The sequence below is a fragment of the Salmo trutta genome, chromosome 26, assembly GCF_901001165.1.
Source record: "Salmo trutta chromosome 26, fSalTru1.1, whole genome shotgun sequence".
Lineage (NCBI taxonomy): Eukaryota > Metazoa > Chordata > Actinopteri > Salmoniformes > Salmonidae > Salmo > Salmo trutta.
This window is the reverse complement of record NC_042982.1, coordinates 46843369-46864301: the sequence shown is the minus strand read 5'-3', so window position 1 is coordinate 46864301 and position 20933 is coordinate 46843369. Positions and strand designations below refer to the sequence as shown.

Sequence of the window (20933 nt, the reverse complement as noted above, 5' to 3'; positions counted from 1 at the left end):
ATGATGTTGATAAAATATTTATTCAACTCTTCTTGCTCTTTGGGTATATTCTATTCTTCCACGGTGCTTTGCGCAGTGCAGGTTTGGTTGTCTCCTGTGATTGGTCACTTGGCGTGGAAGAGGAGGGTCTTGACCATGCCGGCCAGGACCTTGGGGAGCTGGGAGGAGATGACCTCTGACATCATTTCAGGGAACTCAACCTTCATAGCATCAGCTTGGATGTAGGTACTAAGACAGTATAGGTTCACTTTCTTCACAATCTGGTGGGGGGGGGAGATGGGGGAGGGGCAAACATGTCAGCATTTTGTCCTCAACAAATCATGGTCCTAATACCTGAAACTTTTATCCAACGATTTACGAGTTGGGTGTAATAGGTTACTATCCCGATAACCTGGACCTGTCCACAGCTGGACAAATAAATATTCAGATAATTAATGCACAGTATAAATAAAATTAGGGCCACTTAGGCCCTAATGCACACAGTAGAAAAACAAACAGGTTAAGTTACAGAGCAGACTACAAAGTGTATCTCCGAATGGCGCAGGGTTCTTAACGCATGGAGGATGATGTATTATCTTAGTACAGGCCTCAACAGTACCAAAGGAAATATAAAGCGGCATGCTGGGAGAATGACCGTGGTTTAGTTTCCTCCAAATCATTGATCATTGATACTTCGCTATCGTAACCTCAATTAGATAGCCTATAGCAAGACATATGGTCAAATTATGAAAATGGATAAAAGCGGCAATCGATAAAAAGTGCTAGGGAGAGGCATGTAAAGCAGATGGCTTTATAAAGTGAAAAGTGGACATCTAAAACTAACCTAAAGAGACCTTCATATTGAAGCCTATATCATATTGGTTCATTATACACTGCTCAAAAAAATAAAGGGAACACTAAAATAACACATCCTAGATCTGAATGAATGAAATAATCTTATTAAATACTTTTTTCTTTACATAGTTGAATGTGCTGACAACAAAATCACACAAAAATAATCAATGGAAATCCAATTTATCAACCCATGGAGGTCTGGATTTGGAGTCACACTCAAAATTAAAGTGGAAAACCACACTATAGGCGGATCCAACTTTGATGTAATGTCCTTAAAACAAGTAAAAATGAGGCTCAGTAGTGTGTGTGGCCTCCACGTGCCTGTATGACCTCCCTACAATGCCTGGGCATGCTCCTGATGAGGTGGCGGATGGTCTCCTGAGGGATCTCCTCCCAGACCTGGACTAAAGCATCCGCCAACTCCTGGACAGTCTGTGGTGCAACGTGGCGTTGGTGGATGGAGCGAGAGATGATGTCCCAGATGTGCTCAATTGGATTCAGGTCTGGGGAATGGGCGGGCCAGTCCATAGCATCAATGCCTTCCTCTTGCAGGAACTGCTGACACACTCCAGCCACATGAGGTCTAGCATTGTCTTGCATTAGGAGGAACCCAGGGCCAACCGCACCAGCATATGGTCTCACAAGGGGTCTGAGGATCTCATCTCGGTACCTAATGGCAGTCAGGCTACCTCTGGCGAGCACATGGAGGGCTGTGCGGCCCCCCAAAGAAATGCCACCCCACACCATGACTGACACACCGCCAAACCGGTCATGCTGGAGGATGTTGCAGGCAGCAGAACGTTCTCCACGGCGTCTCCAGACTCTGTCACGTCTGTCACGTGCTCAGTGTGAACCTGCTTTCATCTGTGAAGAGCACAGGGCGCCAGTGGCGAATTTGCCAATCTTGGTGTTCTCTGGCAAATGCCAAATGTCCTGCACGGTGTTGGGCTGTAAGCACAACCCCCACCTGTGGACGTTGGGCCCTCATACCACCCTCATGGAGTCTGTTTCTGACCGTTTGAGCAGACACGTGCACATTTGTGGCCTGCTGGAGGTCATTTTGCAGGGCTCTGGCAGTGCTCCTCCTGCTCCTCCTTGCACAAAGGCGGAGGTAGCGGTCCTGCTGCTGGGTTGTTGCCCTCCTACGTCCTCCTCCACGTCTCCTGATGTACTGGCCTGTCTCCTGGTAGCGCCTCCATGCTCTGGACACTACGCTGACAGACACAGCAAACCTTCTTGCCACAGCTCGCATTGATGTGCCATCCTGGATGAGCTGCACTACCTGAGCCACTTGTGTAGGTTGTAGACTCCGTCTCATGCTACCACTAGAGTGAAAGCACCGCCAGCATTCAAAAGTGACCAAAACATCAGCCAGGAAGCATAGGAACTGAGAAGTGGTCTGTGGTCTCCACCTGCAGAACCACTCCTTTATTGGGAGTGTCTTGCTAATTGCCTATCATTTCCACCTGTTGTCTATTCCATTTGCACAACAGCATGTGAAATTTATTGTCAATCAGTGTTGCTTCCTAAGTGGACAGTTTGATTTCACAGAAGTGTGATTGACTTGGATTTACATTGTGTTGTTTAAGTGTTCCCTTTATTTTTTTGAGCAGTACACTACATTATACCTTGATATAAAGGTACAGGGGAACATTATACCTTGATATAAAGGTACAGGGGAACATTATACCTTGATATAAAGGTACAGGGGAACATTAGACCACATTATACCTTGATATAAAGGTACAGGGGAACATTATACCTCCACATTATACCTTGATATAAAGGTACAGGGGAACATTAGACCACATTATACCTTGATATAAAGGTACAGGGTAACATTATACCTTGATATAAAGGTACAGGGGAACATTAGACCTCATTATACCTTGATATAAAGGTACAGGGGAACATTATACCTCCACATTATACCTTGATATAAAGGTACAGGGGAACATTACACCTCCACATTATACCTTGATATAAAGGTACAGGGGAACATTACACCTCCACATTATACCTTGATATAAAGGTGCAGGGGAACATTATACTTTGATATATAGGTACAGGGGAACATTATACCTTGATATAAAGGTACAGGGGAACATTACACCTCCACATTATACCTTGATATAAAGGTACAGGGGAACATTAAACCTCCACATTATACCTTGATATAAAGGTACAGGGGAACATTATACCACATTATACCTTGATATAAAGGTACAGGGGAACATTATACCACATTATACCTTGATATAAAGGTACAGGGGAACATTACACCTCCTCATTATACCTTGATATAAAGGTACAGGGGAACATTATACCACATTATACCTTGATATAAAGGTACAGGGGAACATTATACCTCCACATTATACCTTGATATAAAGGTACAGGGGAACATTATACCACATTATACCTTGATATAAAGGTGCAGGGGAACATTATACCACATTATACCTTGATATAAAGGTACAGGGGAACATTAGACCACATTATACCTTGATATAAAGGTACAGGGGAACATTAGACCTCCACATTATACCTTGATATAAAGGTACAGGGGAACATTACACCTCCACATTATACCTTGATATAAAGGTACAGGGTAACATTATACCTTGATATAAAGGTACAGGGGAACATTAGACCTCATTATACCTTGATATAAAGGTACAGGGGAACATTATACCTCCACATTATACCTTGATATAAAGGTACAGGGGAACATTACACCTCCACATTATACCTTGATATAAAGGTACAGGGGAACATTAGACCTCCACATTATACCTTGATATAAAGGTACAGGGGAACATTACACCTCCACATTATATCTTGATATAAAGGTACAGGGGAACATAATGCCTTGATATAAAGGAACAGGGGAACATTATACCTTGATATAAAGGTACAGGGGAACATTATACCTTGATATAAAGGTACAGGCGAACATTAGACCACATTATACCTTGATATAAAGGTACAGGGGAACATTAGACCTCCACATTATACCTTGATATAAAGGTACAGGGGAACATTATACCTTGATATAAAGGTACAGGGGAACATTATACCACATTATACCTTGATATAAAGGTACAGGGGAACATTATACCTCCACATTATACCTTGATATAAAGGCACAGGGGAACATTATACCACATTATACCTTGATATAAAGGTGCAGGGGAACATTACACCACATTATACCTTGATATAAAGGTACAGGGAACATTAGACCTCCACATTATACCTTGATATAAAGGTACAGGGGAACATTACAGTGGGGGAAAAAATGTATTTGATCCCCTGCTGATTTTGTACGTTTGCCCACTGATAAAGAAAGGATCAGTCTATAATTTTAATGGTAGGTTTATTTGAACAGTGAGGGAGAGAATAACAACAAAAATATCCAGAAAAACGCATGTAAAAAATGTTATAAATTTATTTGCATTTTAATGAGGGAAATAAGTATTTGACCCCCTCTCAATCAGAAAGATTTCTGGCTCCCAGGTGTCTTTTATACAGGTAACGAGCTGAAATTAGGAGCACACTCTTAAAGGGAGTGCTCCTAACCTCAGCTTGTTACCTGTAAAAAAGACACCTGTCCACAGAAGCAATCAATCAATCAGATTCCAAAACTCTCCACCATGGCAAAGACCAAAGAGCTCTCCAAGGATGTCAGGGACAAGATTGTAGACGTACACAAGGCTGGAATGGGCTACTAGACCATCGCAAAGCAGCTTGGTGAGAAGGTGACAACATTTGGTGTGATTATTCGCAAATGGAAGAAACACCAAAGAACTGTCAATATCCCTCAGCCTGGGGCTCCATGCAAGATCTCACCTCTTGGGGTTGCAATGATCATGAGAACGGTGAGGAATCAGCCCAGAACTACACAGGAGGATATTGTCAATGATCTCAAGGCAGCTGGGACCATAGTCACCTAGAAAACAATTGGTAACACACTACACCGTGAAGGACTGAAATCCTGCAGCGTCCGCAAGGTCCCCCTGCTCAAGAATACATATACATGCCCGTCTGAAGTTTGCCAATGAACATCTGAATGATTCAGAGGACAACTGGTGAAAGTGTTGTGGTCAGATGAGACCAAAATGGAGCTCTTTGGCATCAACTCAACTCGCCGTGTTTGGAGGAGGAGGAATGCTGCCTATGACCCCAAGAACACCATCTCCACCGTCAAACATGGAGGTGGAAACATTATGCTTTGGGGGTGTTTTTCTGCTAAGGGGACAGGACAACTCCAACGCATTAAAGGGACGATGGACTGGGCCATGTACCGTCAAATCTTGGGTGAGAACCTCCTTCCCTCAGCCAGGGCATTGAAAATGGGTCGTGGATGGGTATTCCAGCATGACAATGTTCCAAAACACACGGCCAAGGCAACAAAGGAGTGGCTCAAGAAGAAGCACATTATGGTCCTGGAGTGGCCTAGCCAGTCTCCAGACCTTCCATAGAATATCTGTGGAGGGAGCTGAAGGTTCGAGTTGCCAAACGTCAGCCTCAAAACCTTAATGACTTGGAGAAGATCTGCAAAGAGGAGTGGGACAAAATCCCTCCTGAGATGTGTGCAAACCTGGTGGCCAACTACAAGAAATGTCTGACCTCTGTGATTGCCAACAAGGGTTTTGCCACCAAGTACTAAGTCATGTTTTGCAGAGGGGTCAAATACTTATTTCCCTCATTAAAATGCAAATCAATTTGTAAAATTTTTGACATGTGTTTTTCTGGATTTTTTTGTTGTTATTCTGTCTCTCACTGTTCAAATAAACCTACCATTAAAATTATAGACTGATCATTTCTTTGTAAGTGAGCAAATGTACAAAATCAGCAGGGGATCAAATACTTTTTTCCCCCACATTATACATTGATATAAAGGTACAGGGGAACATTATACCTTGATATAAAGGTACAGGCGAACATTATACCTTGATATAAAGGTACAGGGCAACATTATACCACATTATACCTTGATATAAAGGTACAGGGGAACATTATACCTTGATATAAAGGTACAGGGGATCATTATACCACATTATACCTTGATATAAAGATACAGGGGAACATTATACCACATTATACCTTGATATAAAGGTACAGGGGAACATTATACCACATTATACCTTGATATAAAGGTACAGGGGAACATTATACCACATTATACCTTGATATAAAGGTACAGGGGAACATTAGACCACATTATACCTTGATATAAAGGTACAGGGGAACATTATACCTTGATATAAAGGTACAGGGGAACATTATACCTTGATATAAAGGTACAGGGGAACATTATACCTTGATATAAAGGTACAGGGGAACATTAAACCTCCACATTATACCTTGATATAAAGGTACAGGGGAACATTATACCTTGATATAAAGGTACAGGGGAACATTATACCACATTATACCTTGATATAAAGGTACAGGGGAACATTATACCTCCACATTATACCTTGATATAAAGGTACAGGGGAACATTATACCTCATTATACCTTGATATAAAGGTACAGGGCCTGTGATGTTGGCCAAATTTATACGCTTTGGTTGACCGGATTCATTTCCACTTAAAGGATATCTGTACAAGGTGCGTCTTCGACTACCTCCGGAGATGGTCAGGAAGATGTAATCAAAATCAGATCACAATGTGGACAAGATCAGGACAATGGACGCATGTTAGAAGCAGGTATAAACAGGTCTTATGATAGAGCAGTGACTTCCTGTCCTGTCCAGTACCTCATGCATGGCATCCATGAGCTTGGTGAGATGATAGAAGCGTTGAGAGGAGGCCACCATGCCTCTCTCCTTCAGATGGATAGCCTTGGTCAGCTCCCGAATGTAGTTCTGTCTCATCTCCTCAAACTGGGCCTGGCTCTTTAAACCCTCCAATGGAACTACGGAGAGAGACAAGGGACAATGGGTCATCAACCCAGAAACAATATGGCTTCATCCAAATGGCACCCTATTTCCTGTATAGAGCATTACTTTTAATCAGGGTCCATAGGCATCCGATCCAAAGTAGTGCACTATATAGGGAATAGGGTGCCATTTGGGATGCAAACTATATTTTAGACAAAAAGAAACAAAAATAATTTCTTAGCAAACGCAATTTCTCAAGCAAGAATTTTGCTGGGACTGTCTGAGTGGGGAGGGGAAAACTACTTTAGTTGTTATTGGCAGAGAGGTTTGGAACTCTCGTTCTTATTGGTGTAATTCATTTAACTAATTTACCACATGGTGATGTCACCATGGAAGGACAATAATTCATCCCATCAAAACAAAAGGCTGTAATTTCAGGAAGTCTTTTCAAACAGCTCCTACACTACAAGAGCATTATCATCCTTTTCACAATTTCACAGTATTATTCCAACATCGTAGTGTAAAACTATACATAAAACACAGGAAAATCACATTTTTTGAGCACTGGGCATTTAATCATCTCACATCATTTCAATATAAATGGACCATTAGACTAAGAATTACATAATTTTTCTTGAGGTCATTTTATTTTCCACATGAGTGAGCAAATATGTAGTGTTAAATATGTAGTGTAAATATGCAGTTTTAAATATGTAGTGTAAATACACAGTGTAAATATGCAGTGTAATTATGCAGTGTAAATATACAGTGTGAAATATCCAGTGTAAATATGCAGCCACAAAGCCAACTATGTGTTCTCCTGAAGTACCAGGGAGAAAGTGAGAGAGACAGTGACATAAATAGGGACAATTTGTTTGTTTTTTTAGGCTTACAACATCACTGTCTGTGTACCATGTGTTTAACTTCATCTTTATCTTAGTCTTGACTTTACTTTACTTTAATAACTTTGTGTATATGTCAACTACTCTCATAAAATCTGTTTTCACTTTTTAGAACTAAAGTGAATGTCCCTTTGGGTTTCTTGAGACCTGACCGTGAACTTGTTTTCGATGGCTTCAGTCGCTGTTCATGTAAAGGTCAATGTAAAACTGTTACTTAATAACAGCTGCTTCATAAATCCTGCCTTGTCCCAGTTCACTTTTTCCCAGTTCAACAACACATTATGAAACACTGTATATTTCTACATCTGGTGGCAATATATGTGTCCCAAATGGAACCCTGTTCCCTATATAGTACGCTACTTCTGACCAGAGCCGTATGGGCTATATGGGACAGTGCACCATTTGGGACAGAGATAATAGTGTAACCAAGACATTACCAACTGCTTCAGATGTCTTCCGTTTGATCTTATTTGATCCTAACAGAAGTCTGTGTGTCACGTCCTGACCATAGTAAGATGTTATTTTCTATGGTAGAATAGGTCTGGGCGTGACAGGGGGTGTTTTGTGTTTTTCTATGTTTTCTATGTCTATGTTCTTAGGTTCTAGTTTTTGTATGTCTGTGTTGGTTTCTTTGGGAAGACCTCCTATTAGAGGCAGCTGGCACTCGTTGTCTCTAATTGGAGATCATACTTAAGTAGGGGTTTTTCTTCCTGGGTTTTGTGGGTGATTCTTTTTGAGTAGTGTTTGTTTCTCCTCTGCGTCACGGTTTGTTGTTTTGTCATTTCAGTTATTTGATGTTATTGCAAAGTTTCACAGCGTAAATAAAAATGTGGAACTACACACACGCTGCACAGGTCCTCTCCTTTCGACAGCCGTGACACTGTGGGCCAGGAAAGGTAGCGTAGGGTCATCAATCAATTTAATGTTTTAAAGAGGAAGTGGTACTGTGTTGTGTTTACCAGTGTTGAGAATCATGATGGCTTTCATACAGAGGAACTCCTCTTTGGTGACTTGGAGGCTGGTGAACTCCTGAGGGATGAACTGCATGGCCAGACACAGATCATAAATGGGAGATCTCCTCATACGATCCCTGGGAGACAATACAATATTAATATAGAGATATATCATAGTGGCGTTTTTATTGTTTAACTAAATAGTTGGATAAGTGAAGAATAAAAAAAAATGAATTATTCAATTCAGATTAATATAGAACATTAACACAACTTACTGGCTAAGGATAAGATCAGGAGCGAAGTATAAGTATTCACTGGTGACATTCTGGAAAGATCTCCAACCCAGAGAGAACACCATCAGGTTCATCCAGGAGTACTGGATGAGTGTCATCTGATCGTTGATGTGGAGGCTACGGAACCCTGTCAACAAGCCAGAGAAAAGAACGTGTCGTTTTCAAGAAAGTTTTTTTTTTTACTTGCAATGACCGTGATATGTGGTTGTTTTTACCTACCTTACTTACTGTAAGTCACTCCGGATAAGAGTGTCTGCTAAATGACCAAAACATCAATGTAAAAAGGGTCTGCTAAATGACCAAAACATCCATGTAAAATGGGTCTGCTAAATGACCAAAACATCCATGTAAAATGGGACTGCTAAATGACCAAAACATCCATGTAAAATGGGTCTGCTAAATGACCAAAACATCCATGTAAAAAGAAGGAAGAATGACCTTTATACATACATATCTACTGTCATTTGAGTTGAAATGGTTCACTACCTTTATTCATACACATCAAATCAAACTTTATTTGTCGCATGCGCCGAATACAACAAGTGTAGACCTTACCGTGAAATGCTTATTTACAAGCCCTTACCCAACACTGCAGTTCAAGAAGATAAATAATTTACCAAAATAGACTAAAGTAAAAGATTATAATAAAATGTAACACAATAAGAATAACAATAACGAGGCCATATACAGGTGGTACCGGTACCGAGTCAGTGTGCGGAGGTACAGGTTAGTTGAGGTAATTGTACATGTAGGTAGGGGTGAAGTGACTATGCATAGATAATAAACAACGAGTAGCAGCACTGTACAAAAGGGGTAGAAGCTGTTGAGGAGCCTTTTGGTCCTAGACTTGGCGCTCTGGCACCGCTTGCCGTGAGGTAGCAGAGAAAACAGTCTATAACTTGGGTGACTGGAGTCTCTGACAATTTTAAGGGCTTTCCTCTGACACCGCCTATTATATAGGTCCTGGATGGCAGGAAGTTTGGCTCCAGTGATATACTGGGCCGTACGCAACACCCTCTGTAGCGCCTTACAGTTAGATGCCGAGCAGTTGCCATACCAGGCGGTGATGCAACCGGTCAGGATGCTCTCGATGGTGCAGCTGTAGAACCTTTTGAGGATCTGGGGACCCATGCCAAATCTTTTCAGTCTCCTGAGGGGGAATAGGTTTTGTCGTCCCCTCTTCACGTCCCCTCTTGTCGTCCCCTCAGCAGCATACCACCCTGCATCCAACTGCTGGCTTGCTTCTGATGCTAAGCAGGGTTGGTCCTGGTCAGTCCCTGGATGGGAGACCAGATGCTGCTGGAAGTGGTATTGGAGGGCCAGTAGGAGGCACTCTTTCCTCTGGTCTAAAAAATATCCCAATGCCCCAGGGCAGTGATTGGGGACACTGCCCTGTGTAGGGTGCTGTCTTTCGGATGGGACGTTAAACGGGTGTCCTGACTCTCTGTGGTCATTAAAGATCCCATTGCACTTATCGTAAGAGTAGGGGTGTTAACCCCGGTGTCCTGGCTAAATTCCCAATCTGGCACTCATACCATCACGGCTGTCTAATCATCCCCAGTTTACAATTGGCTCATTCATCCCCCTCCTCTCCCCTGAAACTATTCCCCAGGTCGTTGCTGTAAATGAGAATGTGTTCTCAGTCAACTTACCTGGTTAAATAACGGTAAAATAAAAAAAATAAATAAACAACTGTCTTGGTGTGTTTGGACCATGATAGTTCGTTGGTGATGTGGACACCAAGGAACTTGAAACTCTTGACCCGCTCCACTCCAGCCCCGTCGATATTAATGGGGGCCTGTTCGGCCCGCCTTTTCCTGTAGTCCACGATCAGCTCCTTTGTCTTGCTCATATTGAGGGAGAGGTTGTTGTCCTGGCACCACACTGCCAGTTCTCTGACCTCCCTATACGCCATCTCATCGTTGTCGGTGATCAGGCCAACCACTGTTGTGTTGTCGGCAAACTTAATGATGGTGTTGGAGTCGTGTTTGGCTACTGGGGGATGGTCTGGTGGTGTAGGTATGTAGGTATTATAGACTCGGTCAGGAAGAGGTTGAAAATGTCAAGACACTTGACAGTTGGTCCGCGCATGCTTTGAGTACACGTCCTGGTAATCCGTCTGGCCCAGCGGCTTTTTGAATGTTTACCTGTTTAAAGGTTTTGTTCACATCGGCTACCGAGAGTGTTATCACACAGTCATCCAGAACAGCTGGCGCTCCCATGCATGCTTCAGTGTTGCTTGCCTCGAAGCGAGCATAGAAGGCATTTAGCTCGTCTGGGCAGCTCGCGTCTGTGTTTACCTTTGGAGTCCATAAAAGTTTTCAAGCCCTGCCACATCCGACTCATCTACATTTACATTTACATTTAAGTCATTTAGCAGACGCTCTTATCCAGAGCGACTTACAAATTGGTGCATTCACCTTATGATATCCAGTGGAACAACCACTTTACAATAGTACATCTATATCTTTTTTTGGGGGGGGGGGTTAGAAGGATTACATCTACTGTCTTTTGAGTTGAAATGGTTCATTACCTTTATTCATATATACAGTATCTAAGGTCATTCATACGTATCTACTGTCCTTTGAGTTGAAATGGCTCAATATCTTTATTCATACTTATCTACTGTCCTTTGAGTTGAAATGGCTCAATATCTTTATTCATACTTATCTACTGTCCTTTGAGTTGAAACGGTTTATTATGTAAATAACAACGTTATCAACTTATCACGTTATTATCAAGAACAAGTTGTTCTGCTCCATTTGAAGTACAGCAAGTGATGCGTATCAGAGTGTGAATGAAGTAACCTAGTGACTTAGTCACCCTAGTAACAGTCGTACACGGTTGTAGATATATCACCACTGGTCAACATTATGGTAGATATATCACTACTGGTCAACATAATGGTAGATATATCACTGGTCAACCATAATGGTAGATATATCACTGGTCAACCATAATGGTAGATATATCACTACTGGTCAACATTATGGTAGATATATCACTACTGGTCAACCATAATGGTAGATATATCACTACTGGTCAACCATAATGGTAGATATATCTCTGGTCAACATAATGGTAGATATATCATTACTGGTCAACCATTATGGTAGATATATCACTACTGGTCACCATAATGGTAGATATATCACTGGTCAACATAATGGTAGATATATCACTGGTCAACATAATGGTAGATATATCACTACTGGTCAACATAATGGTAGATATATCACTACTGGTCAACCATAATGGTAGCTATATCACTACTGGTCAACATAATGGTAGATATATCACTACTGGTCAACATAATGGAAGATATATCAATACTGGTCAACATAATGGTAGATATATCACTGGTCAACCATAATGGTAGATATATCACTGGTCAACCATAATGGTAGATATATCACTGGTCAACCATAATGGTAGATATATCTCTGGTTAACCATAATGGTAGATATATCACTACTGGTCAACCATAATGGAAGATATATCTCTGGTCACCCATAATGGTAGATGTATCACTGGTCAACCATAATGGTAGATATATCACTATTGGTCAATCATAATGGTAGATATATCTCTGGTCAACCATAATGGTAGATATATCTCTGGTCAACCATAATGGTAGATATATCACTACTGGTCAACATAATGGTAGATATATCTCTGGTCAACCATAATGGTAGCTATATCTCTGGTCAACCATAATGGTAGATATATCACTACTGGTCAACATAATGGTAGATATATCTCTGGTCAACCATAATAGAAGATATATCTCTGGTCAACCATAATGGTAGATATATCACTGGTCAACCATAATGGTAGATATATCACTACTGGTCAACCATATTGGTAGATATATCACTACTGGTCAACATAATGGTAGCTATATCACTACTGGTCAACATAATGGTAGATATATCACTACTGGTCAACCATAATGGTAGATATATCTCTGGTCAACATAATGGTAGATATATCACTGGTCAACCATAATGGTAGATATATCACTGGTCAACCATAATGGTAGATATATCTCTGGTCAACAATAATGGTAGCTATATCTCTGGTCAACCATAATGGTAGATATATCTCTGGTTAACCATAATGGTAGCTATATCTCTGGTCAACCATAATGGTAGCTATATCTCTGGTCAACCATAATGGTAGATATATCTCTGGTCAACCATAATGGTAGATATATCACTGGTCAACCATAATGGTAGATATATCACTACTGGTCAACCATAATGGTAGATATATCACTACTGGTCAACCATAATGGTAGATATATCTCTGGTCAACCATAATGGTAGATATATCTCTGGTCAACCATAATGGTAGATATATCTCTGGTCAACCATAATGGTAGATATATCACTGGTCAACCATAATGGTAGATATATCTCTGGTCAACAATAATGGTAGATATATCACTACTGGTCAACCATAATGGTAGATATATCACTGGTCAACCATAATGGTAGATATATCTCTGGTCAACCATAATTGCTTTGCAGCTTTTGATCTGGCTGGTATTCAATAGTGTGTGTTTCATGTTTCATAATAACAAATGTCAAATCATTACCTCTCCTTATGGGAACTGGCCTTCCCTCCCCGTCAAATCATTATCTCTCCTTATGGGAACTGGCCTTTCCTCCCTGTCAAATCATTACCTCTCCGTATGGGAACTGGCCTTCCCTCCCTGTCAAATCATTACCTCTCCTTATGGGGACTGGCCTTCCCTCCCTGTCAAATCATTATCTGTCCTTATGGGAACTGGCCTTCCCTCCCTGTCAAATCATTACCTCTCCTTATGGGAACTGGCCTTCCCTCCCTGTCAAATCATTATCTCTCCTTACGGGAACTGGCCTTCCCTCCCTGTCAAATCATTACCTCTCCTTATTGGAACTGGCCTTCCCTCCCTGTCAAATCATTACCTCTCCTTATGGGAATTGGCCTTCCCTCTCTGTCAAATCATTATCTCTCCTTATGGGAACTGGCCTTCCCTCCCTGTCAAATCATTACCTCTCCTTATGGGAACTGGCCTTCCCTCCCTGTCAAATCATTATCTCTCCTTATGGGAATTGGCCTTCCCTCCCTGTCAAATCACTACCTCTCCTTATGGGAACTGGCCTTCCCTCCCTGTCAAATCATTATCTCTCCTTATGGGAACTGGCCTTCCCTCCCTGTCAAATCATTACCTCTCCTAATGGGAACTGGCCTTCCCTCCCTGTCAAATCATTACCTCTCCTTATGGGAACTGGCCTTCCCTCCCTGTCAAATCATTATCTCTCCTTATGGGAACTGGCCTTCCCTCCCTGTCAAATCATTACCTCTCCTAATGGGAACTGGCCTTCCCTCCCTGTCAAATCATTACCTCTCCTTATGGGAACTGGCCTTCCCTCCCTGTCAAATCATTATCTCTCCTTATGGGAACTGGCCTTCCCTCCCTGTCAAATCATTACCTCTCCTAATGGGAACTGGCCTTCCCTCCCTGTCAAATCATTACCTCTCCTAATGGGAACTGGCCTTCCCTCCCTGTCAAATCACTACCTCTCCTTATGGGAACTGGCCTTCCCTCCCTGTCAAATCATTATCTCTCCTTATGGGAACTGGCCTTCCCTCCCTGTCAAATCATTACCTCTCCTAATGGGAACTGGCCTTCCCTCCCTGTCAAATCATTACCTCTCCTAATGGGAACTGGCCTTCCCTCCCTGTCAAATCACTACCTCTCCTTATGGGAACTGGCCTTCCCTCCCTGTCAAATCATTACCTCTCCTAATGGGAACTGGCCTTCCCTCCCTGTCAAATCATTACCTCTCCTTATGGGAACTGGCCTTCCCTTTCTTTGTCTTCATTCTTCTACTTATACTGATCACTTCATAGAAAGCAGGTAGCCTGAAATCCAGACCTGTTTGGTGGTAGCATTCCACTCTTTGTACTCCATGTGACACAGACTACAAGACTAGAAGGAGTGGAATGTTACCATAAAACAGGTAGGGATTGCAGGCTACAAACAAGGTGCTTCTGCTGACATGTTGCTTGTGTTCTTCTTACATAGGCATTCTGTCCACAAGGACTATTTTAAATGACATGACATATGACATGATATACAGTATGGATTCTATATGCCATTCTATGATTCTACCTACAAGTTAGTGTTTTGACTGATATTATCCAAAGCTGGGATGATGCTACGAGGTTACCAGTAGTGAAAAAGTGGTGTTTAGGAGGTTACCAGTAGTTATAAAGGGTGTTTATGAAGTTACCAGTAGTTATAAAGGGTGTTTAAGAGGTTACCAGTAGTTATAAAGGGTGTTTAGGAGGTTACCAGTAGTGATAAAGGGTGTTTAGGAGGTTACCAGTAGTGATAAAGGGTGTTTATGAGGTTACCAGTAGTGATAAAGGGTGTTTAGGAGGTTACTAGTAGTGATAAAGGGTTTTTAGGAGGTTACCAGTAGTTATAAAGGGTGTTTAGGAGGTTACCAGTAGTGATAAAGGGTGTTTATGAGGTTACCAGTAGTGATAAAGGGTGGTTAAGAGGTTACCAGTAGTTATAAAGGGTTTTTAGGAGGTTACCAGTAGTTATAAAAGTGTTTAGGAGGTTACCAGTAGTGATAAAGGGTGCTTATGATGTTACCAGTAGTTATAAAGGGTGTTTAGGAGGTTACCAGTAGTGATAAAGGGTTTTTAGGAGGTTACCAGTAGTGATAAAGGGTGTTTAGGAGGTTACCAGTAGTTATAAAGGGTGTTTATGAAGTTACCAGTAGTTATAAAGGGTGTTTAAGAGGTTACCAGTAGTTATAAAGGGTGTTTAGGAGGTTACCAGTAGTGATAAAGGGTGTTTAGGAGGTTACCAGTAGTGATAAAGGGTGTTTATGAGGTTACCAGTAGTGATAAAGGGTGTTTAGGAGGTTACTAGTAGTGATAAAGGGTTTTTAGGAGGTTACCAGTAGTTATAAAGGGTGTTTAGGAGGTTACCAGTAGTGATAAAGGGTGTTTATGAGGTTACCAGTAGTGATAAAGGGTGGTTAGGAGGTTACCAGTAGTTATAAAGGGTTTTTAGGAGGTTACCAGTAGTTATAAAAGTGTTTAGGAGGTTACCAGTAGTGATAAAGGGTGCTTATGATGTTACCAGTAGTTATAAAGGGTGTTTAGGAGGTTACCAGTAGTGATAAAGGGTTTTTAGGAGGTTACCAGTAGTGATAAAGGGTGTTTAGGAGGTTACCAGTAGTTATAAAGGGTGTTTAGGAGGTTACCAGTAGTTATAAAGGCTGTTTAGGAGGTTACCAGTAGTGATACAGGGTGTTTATGAGGTTACCAGTAGTGATAAAGGGTGTTTAGGAGGTTACTAGTAGTGATAAAGGGTTTTTAGGAGGTTACCAGTATTGATAAAGGGTGTTTATGAGGTTACCAGTAGTTATAAAGGGTGGTTAGGAGGTTACCAGTAGTGATAAAGGGTGTTTATGAGGTTACCAGTAGTTATAAAGGGTGTTTATGAGGTTACCAGTAGTTATAAAGGGTGGTAAGCAGGTTACCAGTAGTGATAAAGGGTGTTTAGGAGATAGTGATAAAGGGTGTTTATGAAGTTACCAGCAGTTATAAAGGGTGTTTAGGAGGTTACCAGTAGTTATAAAGGGTGTTTAGGATGTTACCAGTAGTTATAAAGGGTGGTTAGGAGGTTACCAGTAGTGATAAAGGGTGATTAGGATGTTACCAGTAGTTATAAAGGGTGATTAGGAGGTTACCAGTAGTGATAAAGGGTATTTAGGAGGTTACCAGTAGTGATAAAAGGTGTTTAGGAGGTTACCAGTAGTTATAAAGGGTGTTTAGGAGGTTACCAGTAGTGATAAAGGGTGTTTAGGAGGTTACCAGTAGTGATAAAGGGTGTTTAGGAGGTAGTGATAAAGGGTGTTTAGGAGATTACCAGTAGTGATAAAGGGTGTTTAAGAGGTTACCAGTAGTGATAAAGGGTGTTTAGGAGGTTACCAGTAGTTATAAAGGGTGTTTAGGAGGTTACCAGTAGTGATAAAGGGTGTTTAAGAGGTTACCAGTAGTTATAAAGGGTGTTTAGAAGGTTACCAGTAGTTATAAAGGGTGTTTAGGAGGTTACCAGTGGTTATAAAGGGTGTTTAGGAGGTTACCAGAAGTGATAATGTCTGTTAAAACCTGTTGAGGCCAGGGGGCAGTATTGAGAATTTTGGAAAAAAATATGTGCGCATTTTTAACTGCCTCCTACACCAACTCAGAAGCTAGAATATGCATATTATTGTTCAGGTTTGGATAGAAAACACTCTGAATTTTCTAAAACAGTTTGAATGGTGTCTGTAAGTATAACAAAACTCATATTGCAGGCAAAAACCTGTGAAAAATAGATTAAAAAAAATGAGAATTTTGTGACTGTACTATTTAGTGTCATTGTTTTAAAGATACCACAGTGAGAAAGGATTCTGTTCGCAACTCCTACTGCTTCCACTAGATGTCAACGATCTTTAGAAAGTTGTTGGAAGCATCTGTCATGAATACAGACCGAATAAGAAAGCTTACAAGTTGACACGTCATCACTTCATTTTTTGCGCCTGCGCATGAATCTGAGAAGAGAGTCTTTGTCATTATCGTTTATTCTAGACACTTGATAGGTTGTGTGAAAATATTACTGATGTTTACTGATGTTTCACGTTAAAAATGAAACAAAAGATTAGTGCTAAACAACGTTTGACATGTTTAAACAAACGTAAATAGATTATTTACTAGGTTTTCTTTAGCTTTTCGAAGTGACTTTACAGTGCCCACCTCATTTTGTGGGAGCCTACTGAACGCTAACTATTTGGACATAAATGATGAACTTTGTCAAAAGAAACCACATTTGTTCTGGACCTGGGAACTCTGGCAGCGCCTTCTGATGGAGATAATCAAAGGTAAGGGGATATTTAGAATGTTATTATCGATATTAGATGATGCTAATGCTAACGGTATAGCTTAGCTTAGCTTAGCATATAGCCTATTGTTGTTAGCATAGTACCCAGTTTATGCAAAATGTGATTTCCCAGTAAAGTTATTTTGAGATCTGGCCATTCGGTAGCAATTACGAGATGATAATATATTATTCTTTGAATGACAATATTATAATTTACCAATGTTTTCGAATAGTTATTCCGTGATTTGTAATGCTGGATTCACTGGGTGCATTCGAGCCGAAAAAAATTCTGAATTTCACCGCGACTGTAAATGCTGTTTTTGGATATAAATATGAACTTGATGGAACTAAAAATGCATGTATTGTATAACATAATGTCCTATGAGTGTCATCTGATGCAGATTGTCAAAGGTAAGTGCATAATTCTAGCTAGTTTTCTGTCTGTTGATGCCCTTCTTTGAATTGGCTAAACATTACATGCAGCTATTGTCAATGTACTCTCCTCACATAACCTAACTTTATGCATTCTCTGTAAAGCCTCGGAAAATCGGACAGCGTGGTTAGATTTAGGAGATATATCTTTCAAATGGAGGAAAATAGTTGATTATTTGATTATTTGAAATGATTACTCTTGCAGTTTTGAATTCCCCGCCATGGTCACATGACAATGAATCCCATTACCGGGATTAGATCGGGATAAGATCCTCAACAGGTTATGAGGTTACCAGTAGTTATAAAGGGTGTTTAGGAAGTTACCAGTAGTTATAAAGGGTGTTTAGGAGGTTACCAGTAGTGGTAAAGGGTGTTTAGGAAGTTACCAGTAGTTATAAATGGTGTTTAGGAGTTTACCAGTAGTTATAAAGGGTGTCTAGGAGGTTACCAGTAGTTATAAAGGGTGTTTCGTGACTTTGAAAAGAGAAGAAAGGATTGGTCGTACTTTCCACATGGTCTCCCTGGCTGTATCTCTGCCTGCCAGTGTTAGGGAGTGAGATCTTCGCTGCAGAACGCTGGTGACCATGGTGAGTGTGTTGGCCATGAGGAGGCCTCGCCCATAGGGCTCTGGTCTACAGTAGTGTACTATATATAGAGAATAGGGTGCCATAGGTCTCGTGTCAAAAGTAGCGAACTATACTGCTCAAAAAAATAAAGGGAACACTAAAACAACACAATGTAACTCCAAGTCAATCACACTTCTGTGAAATCAAACTGTCCACTTAGGAAGCAACACTGATTGACAATAAATTTCACATGCTGTTGTGCAAATGGAATAGACAACAGGTGGAAATGATAGGCAATTAGCAAGACACCCCCAATAAAGGAGTGGTTCTGCAGGTGGTGACCACAGACCACTTCTCAGTTCCTATGCTTCCTGGCTGATGTTTTGGTCACTTTTGAATGCTGGCGGTGCTTTCACTCTAGTGGTAGCATGAAACAGAGTCTACAACCCACACAAGTGGCTCAGGTAGTGCAGCTCATCCAGGATGGCACATCAATGCGAGCTGTGGCAAGAAGGTTTGCTGTGTCTGTCAGCGTAGTGTCCAGAGCATGGAGTCGCTACCAGGAGACAGGCCAGTACATCAGGAGACGTGGAGGAGGCCGTAGGAGGGCAACAACCCAGCAGCAGGACCGCTACCTCCGCCTTTGTGCAAGGAGGAGCAGGAGGAGCACTGCCAGAGCCCTGCAAAATGACTTCCAGCAGGCCACAAATGTGCATGTATCTGCTCAAAAGGTCAGAAACAGACTCCATGAGGGTGGTATGAGGGCCCGACGTCCACAGGTGGGGGTTGTGCTTACAGCCCAACACCGTGCAGGACGTTTGGCATTTGCCAGAGAACACCAAGATTGACAAATTCGCCACTGGCGCCCTGTGCTCTTCACAGATGAAAGCAGGTTCACACTGAGCACATGTGACAGATGTGACAGAGTCTGGAGACGCCGTGGAGAACGTTCTGCTGCCTGCAACATCCTCCAGCATGACCGGTTTGGCGGTGGGTCAGTCATGGTGTGTGGTGGCATTTCTTTGGGGGGCCACACAGCCCTCCATGTGCTCGCCAGAGGTAGCCTGACTGCCATTAGGTACCGAGATGAGATCCTCAGACCCCTTGTGAGACCATATGCTGGTGCGGTTGGCCCTGGGTTCCTCCTAATGCAAGACAATGCTAGACCTCATGTGGCTGGAGTGTGTCAGCAGTTCCTGCAAGAGGAAGGCATTGATGGTAAGGACTTGCCCGCCCGTTCCCCAGACCTGAATCCAATTGAGCACATCTGGGACATCATGTCTCGCTCCATCCACCAACGCCACGTTGCACCACAGACTGTCCAGGAGTTGGCGGATGCTTTAGTCCAGGTCTGGGAGGAGATCCCTCAGGAGACCATCTGCCACCTCATCAGGAGCATGCCCAGGCGTTGTAGGGAGGTCATACAGGCACGTGGAGGCCACACACACTACTGAGCCTCATTTTTACTTGTTTTAAGGACATTACATCAAAGTTGGATCTGCCTGTAGTGTGGTTTTCCACTATGGGTTGATAAATTGGATTTCCATTGATTATTTTTGTGTGATTTTGTTGTCAGCACATTCAACTATGTAAAGAAAAAAGTATTTAATAAGATTATTTCATTCATTCAGATCTAGGATGTATTATTTTAGTGTTCCCTTTATTTTTTTGAGCAGTGTATATATATTGAATAGGGTGCCATATGGCTCTGGTCAAAGGTTGTGCACTATATAGGGAATAGTGTGCCATATGGCTCTGGTCAAAAGTTGTGCATTATATAGGGAATAGTGTGCCATGGGGCGCTGGTCAAAAGTAGTGCACTATATAGGGCATAGTGTGTTATTTGATAGTGTGTTATTTGGGAAGCAGACATAGACTTATTGTCACATTTGTTGTTTGAAGGAGCGGACCAAGGCACAGCGTGTGTATCGTTCCACATTTTATTATAACTGTGAAACTATGCAAGACATACAATAAACTAATGAACAAAAACAACAAACCGTGACGAAGAGGTGCAACATACACTAACTCAAAATAATCTACCACAAAACCAAGTGGGAAAAACAACAACTTAAATATGATCCCCAATTAGAGACAACGCTGACCACCTGCCCCCCCAAAAAGACATAGA

At 41.6% G+C, this 20933-nt stretch overlaps 1 protein-coding gene across 1 annotated transcript in view; it reads right to left on the bottom strand.

Annotated features, from left to right (window-relative positions):
• Positions 1-37: 37 nt before the first annotated feature.
• pgr (progesterone receptor) overlaps positions 38-20933 on the bottom strand; it is a 74285-nt gene continuing 53389 nt past the window's right edge. The window contains exons 6-9 of the mRNA XM_029716074.1: positions 8855-8999; positions 8586-8716; positions 6602-6759; positions 38-260 (exon numbers count right to left, since the gene is read on the bottom strand). Coding sequence (XP_029571934.1) covers positions 105-260; positions 6602-6759; positions 8586-8716; positions 8855-8999 — 590 coding nt within the window. The 3' untranslated portion in view covers positions 38-104. The remainder of the gene's footprint in view (positions 261-6601; positions 6760-8585; positions 8717-8854; positions 9000-20933) is intronic.